Genomic DNA, 12,366 nt, shown 5'->3' with positions numbered 1-12,366 from the left:
CGGTAGTAAAGTGTGTTACTCTAACTTCCGAATGTAGATTGATCCCAAAATGAGATTTTGCCAAAATCCTTTAATTTTCGACTTTGATACAACCATAATCGGTAGTAAAGTGTGTTACTTTAACTTCCGAATTTATATTGGCCCCAAAATGATACTTTGCCAAAATCCTTTAATTTTCGAACTTTGGTACAACCATAATCGGTAGTAAATTGTGTTACTTTAATCTCCGAATATATTCAATTTTTGAATTTTAGTACTACCATAATCGGTAGTAAATTTAACTTCCGAATGTATATTGGCCCCGAAATGAGATTTTTCCAAAATCATTTAATTTTCGAACTTTGGTACAACCATAATCGGTAGTAAAGTGTGTGTTACTTTAACTTCCGAATTTATATTGGCCCCAAAAATGAGTTTTTGCCAAAATCTTTCAATTTTCGAACTTTGGTACCACCATAATAGATAGTAAATTGTGTTACTTTAACCTCCGAATATATTAAATTTTCGAATTTGTGGTGCTACCATAATCGGTAGTAAATTGTGTTAGTTTAACTTCCGGATGTATATTGGCCCCAAAATGAGTTTTTGCCAAAATCCTTCAATTTTCGAATTTTTGTACTACCATAATCGGTAGTAATTATGTTCATTATCTACCGATTGTGTTTAATTTTAGTACAGAAAATTTGAAGCAGTAGCAGGAACACAATCGGTAGATAACAATCAATGATAAACTGATTGTTATCTACCGATTATGTTCCTGCTGCTGCAAATCTTAGAAAATTTTCAATCAAATTTCTGATTTCAAACAATCAAATCATAATTTTGGATCACAATTACTATCATTTGTCTGTTTTGTTTGTTTAACTCGTTTTTTTTTTTTTTTTTGATGTTCTAAGTTAAATGTTAATGAATTTTGCGTTTTAAGTTTAAACAATCGATCATAAAATTTGTTTGATCGACGATCTTGGGTTTCAAGCAAAATTAAAACAATGAAAAAGAAAATCAATGGTAGAAAGGAGAAGAAGATGAATAATATGATTATGAAAATAAATGATATATGTTTAGATTTAGTATAAAGGTGAAGGACAATATAGGCAATTTCTATGTTTTTAAGATACCCCTTGACCCCCTTCAATGGGTGGGAATAAAAGAGTGGACCCTAATTCTTTTTGAGTGGTCCCTAAAAATGCTAGGTTTATTTGATACCAAAAAAAATATTCAAACAGCGCCGCACCTGTTGTTATACTTCAGTATTCACTATTTTCTCTATAATTTCTGTACAATTGTAAATGGCAAAGCTCAAACCAAAATTTTCCTGTCCTACCTATCTGGCTATCTCTATGAGTTTTACAGCCTCCATGATGTGATGCCCCTCTTCTTTTGCGTAATATTTTTAGAAGGCTAGCCTTGGGATGGTTATATATGCCGCACACTGTAAGTTGGGCCACCCCATAGACCAATAAACTACACACCGTTGCTCAGATACAAAGTGCCCCAACGTCAGGTCGAAGTCCGCCATCAGATCCACTGGACCGGGCAGCTTTCACTGGTCCACCTTTCTTGGCCTGTTTCCTTTCCTTTTTGCTCATACGAGCACCAGATTTATGATTTCTGGTATTTGGAATCCAACAAACCAGAATAAAAAAAGAAAGTACGCTGAGTCTCAAAGAAAGCATCACAAGCTTAAAAAAACTAGTAAGAGTGGGAAGTAGGAAGGAAGTTGTAAATACAAGCCCCAAATCTAACCTTAACACTTTGTTGAGAGCTGTTACTGCCATGAGTTAGCTTTTCATCATTCTTATTTTCAGTTTGTCCAGATTCGGAGGTGTTCTTTCGAGGTACCACTGAAGCTCCACAGTCACCATCTTCATAAATCACAAAGGGGATCAAAAATAAAATCTCACTAAAAAACGACAAACAAGAAATATTTGTTCTTCAAAATATGACAGGAATTGGATAGTGGACAAGTTAAATTTTATTTCAAACATCCATCATCACCATCTACAAAAGTACAAAGCAAAAGTTGAAAAATAAATTACCTGGTGCATCACTTTTGGATGGAAGATCAACCCCTTCAACTAAATCACTACCCGATATTTGCTCTGCTATAAAAAAATCTATTGCAGCGTCAACATCACCACATACTTGTTGTAGAACCTAAATAACATTTATTAGAAAGGATGTTAAGAATAACAGCCACTTATGAAAGACTGGGTAGTAAGCTTTTAAACCTGTAAGGATATCTGAAGAAAAAATTACAATTTCAGTAAGGATATCTGAAGAAATTATCAAAGGATTTTAATTACCTCTTGAGCTCTTTCGAAGCTTTCACATCCACCTTCAGACATAACCATTTGAATCGATCTTTTATCAACATTCTTACCAGAAAACTCTATGGGTGTGGCTGCAGCAGCTTTACCTTTATTTGACGTAGCTGAAAGATCAGCATCTGCCTTTCAAAAGGATTTCATGAAAAGCACTCAGGTTTTGTGTAACATATAACACTCAAGTAAACATTTAAAAGAAAAACCTAAAATACTGCATTTGCACTGAAATAGAAACCTTAATCACTACTGGTCTAGCTGGTCCACTGCATGGATCTTCCTTTGACCGCACACTATTGTAATGCTCCTCGCTGTGATATGACCTGACATAACATGTACAAGTTCCATTTACCAAATAGTAAAGAAACAGAATTTTGAAGCAGGCTCAGTTCCACTACTCAAATGCATCATGCTGTATTTCTCTCAAATTTACTTCTATCACAAATTATTAATTAACAAAGTCCCAAATAAACCATGACAGAAATGCATGAAAGATGTATAATAGTACAAATCCAAAACACGGTGAACTTACAAGTGGATAACCCGAGTTCCATGGTCCTCAAAGTTTCGTATGTACCAGCGTGGTGACATCAACTGCAAATAACCAGATATGCAAAGATATATTAAAAAAAGCAATATTTTCCAGAGAATGAATTCCAGAAGTATCTTCCGCAGACAAATTCATTAGTGAAGCAAGGGTCTGAATTTAAAATAAAATAAAATAATAGATCATTTGGATGAGTGATTTCAACACTGCGAAATGGTCAAGTGCCATGAGAAGGAATGAAAGAAGTATTACCTTATGGATGCAAATGTTACATCGTGTAACAAGAGAACATACTTGTAATTCCACATTGCCTGCCCATGTACCTTCTTTTTCCATTGAATCACAGTGTTTATCAAACGGGATATTATCCTCCATAAAAGGCTCAAACTCCGGCCGGTGATCCTGTTAGATAGAGCACGTTTTCATTACTTCTTGAGGAGACTAAGAAAAACACTATAAGAGCAAAACCTTATAGAAGAGTTGTTCATAATAAGAGATATAAATTGCAAAGGCTGTGCTGTTCAGGATAGAGTTGCAAATGGTTAGGCATTAATCAGGCAGGTAAACCACGTCCTACCAAATCCTTCTCTCTAACACATAAAGCTTTTAGACTACTCTAATATATAGAATGCACATTAATACTAAAATAGTGTCATACAAAGTTTATCATGGCTACAGTTCAGGGTAGTTATAAACCTGGTAGTTATAAACCTTCATATAGAATGCACATTAATCCTTCACATTAGAAGGAAACTCGACAAGATTATGTAAACTACATCAATGGCTACAGTTCAGGGTAGTTATAAACCTTCATATACTTAACCACCATGAGGCGATACTTATTGTGCTCCTCTTCATTACCTTCCAACTGGTCAGCAATTACTCTGCACAACAACTTATTAACATCACCAACCTCGAAAGAAAAGGGAAAAAAAGAATCAAACTGCAAAACACAATACACAATGCACTAACCTAAAAAAACAGTTACCATCTGCAGTGACTTGAACAATTTTTAAGCCCAGCGGATCAAGATAAGGACTAAATTCTGCTATATTGTATATCTTTCCATGCTTTTTAGCCTGTCCAATTTAATCCAAATCAAAGAAACTTCATCAACGAAGAAACGAACAAAAATACCCTAATTGCAATCCGAAAGTGTTTTGTTTGTTCAGTAATTCTTGAAACATATTGTGAGATAATATGTGTATGTATATAATTCATTGTAATCTTAAACAGGAAAACACAATCATTGAATAGAGAAAACAGCGATTGCTTTAATGAATTTAAATACAGGATAGAAAATAGAGAGAAATGAACTTGTTAATTACCTGAGGCTGTTTTCCGGCTTTAGGTTTTTGAAAATTATGCTTGTTTGACTTTGCCATGACTACAACTTGAATAAAGAAGAAGATAAACAATAATTTGCCAAGCAAAACTATAAAAACGTGGGAGTTCCGGGAGAAAAAATTTGATATAAGCGTAGGGTTTCCGGAGGAAATAGAGAATGACAGGGAAAGTTTTATACTTTGAAACACGCCCAAAAGAAAAAAGAAATCGACGCCTGAGAGATTCGAACTCTCGCGGGGAAACCCCATGTACTTAGCAGGCACACGCCTTAACCACTCGGCCAAAGCGTCAACTTTTGTTATCAGTCCAACACAACCGCATTTTATTACAAAACAAAAACCAGTACCTCCATTTCTGCAAAAGACACCATACCTTTTCAGATTTGGCCTAAAAATGTCTCAAGTCGATAGTTTTTTGGTCGAAAAATGCAAAATTTTATTGGAAAAAGATGTGTGCTAGTTTCGCCACAAATTTGTGGTAAAACTGAATAAAGATACAAAACGTGAACTCAATTATGGTTGAGTCGGGAAAGAACCATCACATATTCATTTAACATTCAAGTTACACACATTTGCATACCGATTATAAGTTATAAACCATAATCTACAAGTTTTTTTTTGGTATCTCTACTTTTAACTGGTATTTTTTCGGAACAAACACAAGATTTTCAAAATCTTGGTTCACACCTGAAGGGAAATAAAAACCGGTGTTTTTTGGATTCAAAACCCAAAAAGTCTTCAATTGAGTTGAAACAACTCTTAGGCTATAAAGGAGTCAGCTAAGGCAATCAATTGCACGGAGTCCTGTTAGGATTCAAGAGGCGTAAGGAATGCGTCTATAACTGGATCGCCCTGAGGGTGGGTTCGATCTCAACTACATTCCAGTCCTAAGTTTATTGGTAGTAGGCTAGTGTCTATAGCGGCTTAATACAAAGCGGAGTTCGAACTGGACTAGGTTCCGGGGTTTTTTTGTACTTGCAGTTTTCCTCATTAACAAAATTCTCTGTGTCTTGCTTTACTTTTATTTTCCGTATTATATTTCGTTTGATATAATTAAAGTAAAAGAAAGTGATTCGATAAATAACCTAAACTGTTTTTTAACTAAAACTGTATTGAACCTACATCACTTGTTCTTGGAATTCGTATTTTGAAATATAGATTACAAGATTTACTCTTGTTGGAATTCGGTTCATCGTTACGGTACTAGGTTGTCTTGGATATAATATATATATTGTCGAAGGATCATTAAGTTGGTTTACTTCCAATTATTTTTGTCTCATAGGTCCGAACGAAGAAATTCGTGGTGTATTTTGGTGCCCCCGCATTTTCATATAGTTTTGATCAACTAAATTTGACAACAATCTTACTATACCAAAACTTGTGAAATTAGTCGACTGATGCTCTAATAGATTGTTAATCGGCATCTAGGGCTTGATTTGAATAATATCATGTGAAATCTTATATAGCATGGTAACCTAAATCTTCTGAATATTTGGATTGATTTTAATGGTGTCATGTGAAATTCGCTTATTAGTTTGGTAATTATATTTATAGATTTTAACTATAAACCTCATTTCTTTGCATGAACGAGTTAATTAATCACTTAATCATATGTTTTTGTAGATATCTCTTTGTCTTTATCTCATAAAACTTTTTCGGTGGAATTTCATACACCAATATGCATATCGTAACACCGTAAGCGAAAAACCTCTCTTTTATCTTATCTTATTGGTACTTTCTTTTTGAAATTAATATTATACTATTAAGATGATTGGTAACAACATGTTCAATTAAACGACTAATAATAACGATAATAAGTAAACAAATAAAAATAATCATGTTGTTGACATTGTGGCACTACAATCGGCCAAAGTTTAATCCATATAACACCATCCAAACCACTTGTAATGCAAATAAATTTGTGGATTGAATCTTTTGCAATACGAGAGATTTTTAGAAATTAACCATATTTGTTTGATAGTAACTCAATGAGAATTACAACATTATTAAATTTTCTCGTCCACTTTTGATTTTTCTCGTGAATAACCTTCACTGCCTCCAAAGTTGCATGATGGATCCATATAACAACTTCTTCGGGTATAAAAATCCAGTTGCTCCGACCCTTATATCTCTCTAAAACTTTTAGATCTCTCAGTTTTCCTTTTACATACCAAGATAAATCAAAAGACTTTTATTCCAGAATGATGGATGTTGTATACTTCATGAGGTACAAATCAGAAAAATAAAAGAAAACGTCAAAAAGGATACTCCACTACCCAATAAATCTCGGCCCCAAGGGGAAGAATCGAAGATACGCCCTTGGACAGGGAGGAAGTTCAGAATAACGCACTCCTAACCTGAATCAATCCCTAGAGATATAGACGATTAGGAAACTGAGATCCTTAGAGAAAATCGTGAGTTCTCTGAAAATCTCCATGAGAGAGAAGATTTGAAAAACAAAATGCTGAAAAAGCAAGTACGACTCTGTGATCATGAGTATATATTACATGTTATACATATGAACTTTTGGGGGTATTACCGGTGTTATATTATATTAAATCTTGGTCAACCCCATAATGAAATATCATGCCAACACTATAACACGCAGTAAAATAATCGTCTATCATTTATCTTAGTTATTAAGGTAACAACAAAATGCTCAAATAAACAACTTCGTTTTATTTAAAAGAGGTAGTTAAAGAGTGTTTAAAAAGAGAGAGAGTGTGAGGGTATTTGGAGATTCAGGGCCAATTAATAAGAGAAACGGAGAATAGATAGTGAGATATTAAGGACTAACTAGAATATAGCTCTTCAATTTTTAATATATATTTGTTTATATATATTTTAAATTATGATATATTCTTTTTTTGATTATCAATATTATAATTATGGTGATGATCTCCGGTAGTTATAATGATCCCGCTATTATTATTATTTTTTCTCGTTCATATCATTCCTTAATGCTCAAGATATATAACCCTGATATCCCTTAGCAAAATAAATGATATTGAGGGATGAAAAGTGAATGAATTTCACCACTCAAAAGTTGACATTATATCCTATTGTATTATGTCTTGGTCATATCGTCGAACCCATCTTAGCTGGTTCGTGGCCAAATAGACCTAATAAAGTTTGGATTGATAGGGCTGGAGAATTTTCATGCCATGTGGTATTTACAATGGATATAATAACCATTATAAATGAATACCACTTATGGACATCTCAAAATAAAGGATGTCTCATAATTATCTCTGGATCCTCATGGAGGAGCCTATATGTCTTGTTATCCATCATGTTATTGCTGCTGCAAAAAAGTAATAACATAAAAAATAATTTAATTACTACCTTGTGTGAATAAAAGATTAAGATTAAGAAAATAAAGATTACTACCTAGGCATTCCAGATATTCCGACCAGATCAACGACTTCTGGAAATATGCCAAAAGTTTCCTTACTTGAAAAAAACGATATGGGAATAACACATAGATGCAGCAAAAAAAAATATCAGTTAAGTTAGTTAGTTAATGGTTTTTTTTTATAAGATACAAATTAAAAATGAAAAAGAAAAACAAAATAATAGTTTTCATAATTCAATTTTTATACCTTTCTGAGTAGCCTCATGTGAATTTTGAGTAGCTTCATCTGAATCATGTGAATATCTCCTCCATCTCTTTTCAGGAAATAGTTTTACAAACTCAATTAATGTTCTATCTCGATGTTCAAAGGTTAGACACACACTTCTACAATACAACCCTCCATGGGTATAACCTTTGCGATATATCCATTTTAAAGCCAATACAGTGGGCCTGAAAGTGAAATATCAAAAATGTTTTCTATTGTATAATACTATACCAAAAAGTAGAACACACTGGGAAATAAGAGTATTATGAGGTTTTGTTAATTTTGTTTATCAAACCTTAGAAAGTTAACAGAATATACCATTCAGTAAGGTAACAACAGCAAACACAAACTTGCTCATCAAACCATAATAACCAGCAAGTAAACCCTTATAATTTATACCGCGAAAAATCAAACCTTATATATACATTACCTTGAATTTAAAGGAGAGGTTCCTTTTCTTTATAGAATTCTTCTGTTGCAGAAGAGAAATCTTTGTCTTCAGTAGCTGCAGACAGAAGAGAGAAGAGTCAAGATTAAAGATCTTTTGAAAAATCCGATACATCAAAATCTCACGTTACTAACTATTATTCAATTAGGGTTTCTAAGCAAAGGTAAAACAAAATATATACGAAATATGTAAATAAATTTTATTATTATTAAGTTATTATAATACTTTTGCAGAAACCGAAATAGTTTTATATGTTATATAAGAAGACTTAATAACCAGAACTTAATGCTAATCATTGTTGGATTCATAAAAAGATTTTACCTAGAACTTCAAGGAGAGGTTCCTTTTCTCTGTTGACTTCTTTTGTTGAGACAGAGAAATCTTTGTCTTCAGTAGATGTAAAAAGAATAAGGAAGAATCAAGATCAAAGATCTGACAAATTAAGGTTAATTTTGAAAAATCTGATACATCAAAATCTCTCATTACTATCAATTAGGGTTTTTAATCATAGGTAAAACAAAATATATACGAAATATGTAAATGAAACCTAATAATTTACACAAGGAACAATCAACCCTTAAATATACATTACCCAAAACTTCAAGGAGAGGTTCTTTTTCTCCGTTGATTTCTTTTGTTGAGACAGATAAATCTTTTTCAGTAGCTGTAGACAGAAGAGGGAAGAATCAAGATTAAAGATCTGATAAATTAAGGTTAGTTTTGAAAAATCTGATACATTAGGATGTTTTACCTTTCGATGAAGGAATCATTCTGCAAATGTTATGGCAAACCCTAGCACTGAAGATGAGATCGGGAATAAACCCTAACAGAGAGATTACCACAACATTTGCAGAGGAATTGGCTCCGAGAAGAGAGAGAGGAGGTTTTTTTTGAGTTTTGAGGGAAAAAGAGAAGAGGGGGAGGTCTTTTATTTAGAGTTTTGATGGAATATTAAAGAGATGATGGGAATTTGTCGTAATTACTATATTATATGATGTTCGGGTGTTTCGCGTGTTAGAGCAAGTCCCATAGGAAAAAATGTGAATGAGGCGGAATAATTTTTGGTTATAATAATATTGATAATTACCACAAATTATGAGACTTAATTTTACCATGAGAACTTAGGCACATGAAAATATAATTATAAGTTTGGTTACATTTAAATAATAGTTTAATAATTTTTCATGATATTCTTTAGAGTTAAAATAATAATATTTTTTGATAAAAAAATTCTCGTAATTCATTTTGCCCTTAAATAATGAATTTATTTCCAATCCCAAATATCGATAGTTTGTGATACGGATTATTGTTGTATTCCATTTGAAGAATAACCGATGATTATTCTTTGAAGGACGAAATCTAAAACTCCCTGTTGTGGTGTTGAACTTATAGAAAGGATAGAGCCCTCCCTTATGGACCAATGGCCCAAACTTCCATATCAAATTTTTAGGGAGTGCATGGTATCTCCCTTTGTAGGATGTAAAGAATGATTAGAATACATGGCTAATATTTAAAAAAAAAAACATTAGTTTGATTTGGATAGCTATAAAAATATACTCACGTTTTCGTCAATCATTAGTAAACCCAAGCTAGTGACTTCGTTGGTCGCCATGAAATTGATCTCTTCCCATTTTATTGCAACACGAAATTTGAGTACTGCAGGTTGATTTCATCGTAATCATGCATTCTTTAAAAGGAAGCAAATACATTTTGGACAACGGATTTTGTGGGACTGCAAATTATCATGTTTGACATGTTGATACTCTTACGCTAAAAAACTTGCCAAAAAAAATATGTTTGAAATGAGCGAATAAGTTTGAAGGTGTGCGGTTGAAGAAATACACATCTTTATTTTTATTGAATAATTGTAATTAGTTACACTTTTAATTTTGTTGACGTTTTCTTTTTGTTGGAATGGGCTATTATGTGTTAATCATAAAGCAGTCATTCCTTTGCATGCAGATTTATAGTATGGACGTCAAGGCTTTCTCGTGATCGTGAGAGGATAATTAGGGGAGTAAATAGAGGAGGAAAATTGAGTGAAAAAATTAGAGTTTTCCCTAATATCGATCATAAATAGAGGAAGATATTTATTTCTGGTCTAATCAAAAGTGGAAAAACTGAGTTGTATACCTTAATTATCAAGTGCATGTCCTAAATTTTTGCCCCAATTATGATGGCCCTTTTTGTAACGTTTGCCCAGGAGGAACAAAATTTAAACTAACGGAGAACTTGGTTAGCTTGGTAACTGTACCTTAACAGAAAGATTCACGATCAAGATTTTTTCCCTTTTATAACGTTTCCTTTTGAGTTTCTCTTCTTTTTGTCTGTGTTGTGGGTCAAAAAAAATATTAAAAAAAAATACCCGATCAAGATTTTTTTCTCTTCTTTTTGTTTCAGTTTTTCTTCTTTTTGTTTATGTTTCAGATTTTGATTAAACTATTCATGATATTAAGATCCGATGAAAAGATAATCATGATCTTGATTAAGAATGCTCAAATTGTTTTGGATGAAAACAGAGTTCATTTTTCGATTGATTAAATGTCTCAGTCGAAAATAAATTTATTATGGATGCAAGAAAATCATTCTAAAGTTCTTTGCTCGTTGGGTTTCACACATTGTAACTATACTGTTATTTGTTTCTTGCAGGTTGATTAGGGTTGGCTTATTCGATTGGAAAAATGAAAATCAGGCCTATGAAGGAAGAGTAATTTTTTGGTGAGTCATTTTTGGATATGTATTTGTTTTCGATTGTTCCCTTTATACAATGAGTGTAATGAAAATTATTGTTTGTATTTTTCGTTTTTTCCCTCTATACAATGAGTATAATAAAAATTATTCTTTGTATTTTTAAAAAGAATATGTTATTTGTGTTTTGCAGATTGGTGAACGCTGGCTAATTTGATTTTTTAAAGATATGGTTCAAATAATTTTTGTTGTAACATGGTTGTGACATTTATTTTTTCAATTTATTTTTTTGATGGCACATTTATTTTTTTAATTGATGAGGAATTAATTAAGAGATATATTAATATCTCCATAATGGAAGGAGGTTACAAACACCACATCCACTAGATATCTTTAGCTGGGATGAGACCGGGATGGTCGCATCACTTGTTTGTCTCTCAAAATGTTATCCGACCGTCCAAGCTCGAAAACTTCTTCTGTTTTGTATTATAGATAATAAAAAAATTATGCTTAAAGTTTTTTTACGTTACAACAGTGACACAATTTCTCTTTAGGTATAACAACAATGCTTTTTTATCCACGGAATAATCAACAAATTGATCACTATCAGTATCTGTAATTTCCCATAATACTTTGTCATGATAATCAAAGATATGAAAACCTTTGATTTTGGGTACTAGTTTTTTTGGCATAGATATAACCATTGTAATTCAAAAGAAACTGGCAATCTTTTCAGAGTGCTATAGGGTTTATTAGGGTTACAGTAGGAGGTGGAACCACATTTTTAGGACCCCTCCTATACACAGGGCTAGGGATGGCAATGGATAGACGAAATCCGAGATCCGTTTCCGAAAATCCGACATCCTATAGGATTTAATCCGACATATCGGATATCGGAATCCGATAAGCTATCGGATAATACCTCTTATCGGAATCAGAATCGGATTGGGGTCCTTCCGTTAGGTTAATATCCGACATCCGATAGCCTAGGGGTGTACTTGTAATTTCCTACTCCTAGGTATTATCTGTCGGGAGAATAACCTAATCAAAGTCTCAGACTCTTTAGTGTTATTCATTTTTTCTCATTCTCTAATACAGAAAACTCAGAAAGATATTCGTGAATCGTGATTTGATCGAGAGAGAGGGACTGAGTGATCGATTTGATCGTGATTTGGTCGATAATATTGATGATCAGAGACTCTCACTCAAGAAGTAAGTCATTAGTCAGAAATCTAATCGATTGTTTCGAAGTTAGTTTTTTTTCCCCCAAATCGATTGCTTATTTGCATGTTTGATGTTTGAATATATCTGTTTTTAACTGTTAGAATCTATCATGTATTCATGTTCTTCTTTTAGCTTTTTCATTACAACTGAATTCAGATGAAATTAGGGT

General features: G+C 32.8%; 1 protein-coding gene, 1 long non-coding RNA gene and 1 other non-coding gene across 3 annotated transcripts; all 3 read right to left on the bottom strand.

The window, feature by feature from the left end:
- Positions 1-1,041: 1,041 nt before the first annotated feature.
- Positions 1,042-4,420, bottom strand: LOC113352921 (OTU domain-containing protein 3-like). The gene is made up of 10 exons (XM_026596670.1): positions 4,200-4,420; positions 3,844-3,950; positions 3,680-3,755; positions 3,124-3,273; positions 2,857-2,918; positions 2,563-2,647; positions 2,307-2,453; positions 2,040-2,157; positions 1,747-1,865; positions 1,042-1,611 (listed from the first exon to the last, which is right to left on the bottom strand). The coding sequence occupies exons 1-10, from the start codon at positions 4,254-4,256 to the stop codon at positions 1,603-1,605; spliced, it is 930 nt and encodes a 309-aa protein (XP_026452455.1). The 5' UTR covers positions 4,257-4,420; the 3' UTR covers positions 1,042-1,602.
- A 6-nt stretch (positions 4,421-4,426) lies between these two features.
- TRNAS-GCU lies at positions 4,427-4,508 on the bottom strand. The gene has a single exon. It is a non-coding gene; the product is annotated as a tRNA-Ser (tRNA).
- Positions 4,509-8,606: 4,098 nt separating this feature from the next.
- On the bottom strand, positions 8,607-9,100 carry LOC113352920. The gene is made up of 3 exons (XR_003360987.1): positions 9,037-9,100; positions 8,878-8,949; positions 8,607-8,672 (listed from the first exon to the last, which is right to left on the bottom strand). It is a non-coding gene; the product is annotated as an uncharacterized LOC113352920 (long non-coding RNA).
- Positions 9,101-12,366: the final 3,266 nt, after the last annotated feature.

The sequence above is a fragment of the Papaver somniferum genome, chromosome 2 (genome assembly GCF_003573695.1).
Source record: "Papaver somniferum cultivar HN1 chromosome 2, ASM357369v1, whole genome shotgun sequence".
NCBI lineage: Eukaryota > Viridiplantae > Streptophyta > Magnoliopsida > Ranunculales > Papaveraceae > Papaver > Papaver somniferum.
The sequence above is the reverse complement of the archived record's forward strand: the minus strand, read 5'-3'. Positions and strand labels throughout refer to the sequence as shown.

What these genes read in the sequence shown, in the direction of transcription:
- LOC113352921 (XM_026596670.1), bottom strand. Translation starts at nt 4,256, where the DNA reads ATGGCAAAGTCAAACAAGCATAATTTTCAAAAACCTAAAGCCGGAAAA. An exon ending in GGAACTCGGGTTATCCACTT is followed by an intron (nt 2,648 to 2,856) that starts GTAAGTTCACCG and finishes ATGTTATGTCAG; the next exon opens with GTCATATCACAGCGAGGAGC. An exon ending in CTAGACCAGTAGTGATTAAG is followed by an intron (nt 2,454 to 2,562) that starts GTTTCTATTTCA and finishes TCCTTTTGAAAG; the next exon opens with GCAGATGCTGATCTTTCAGC.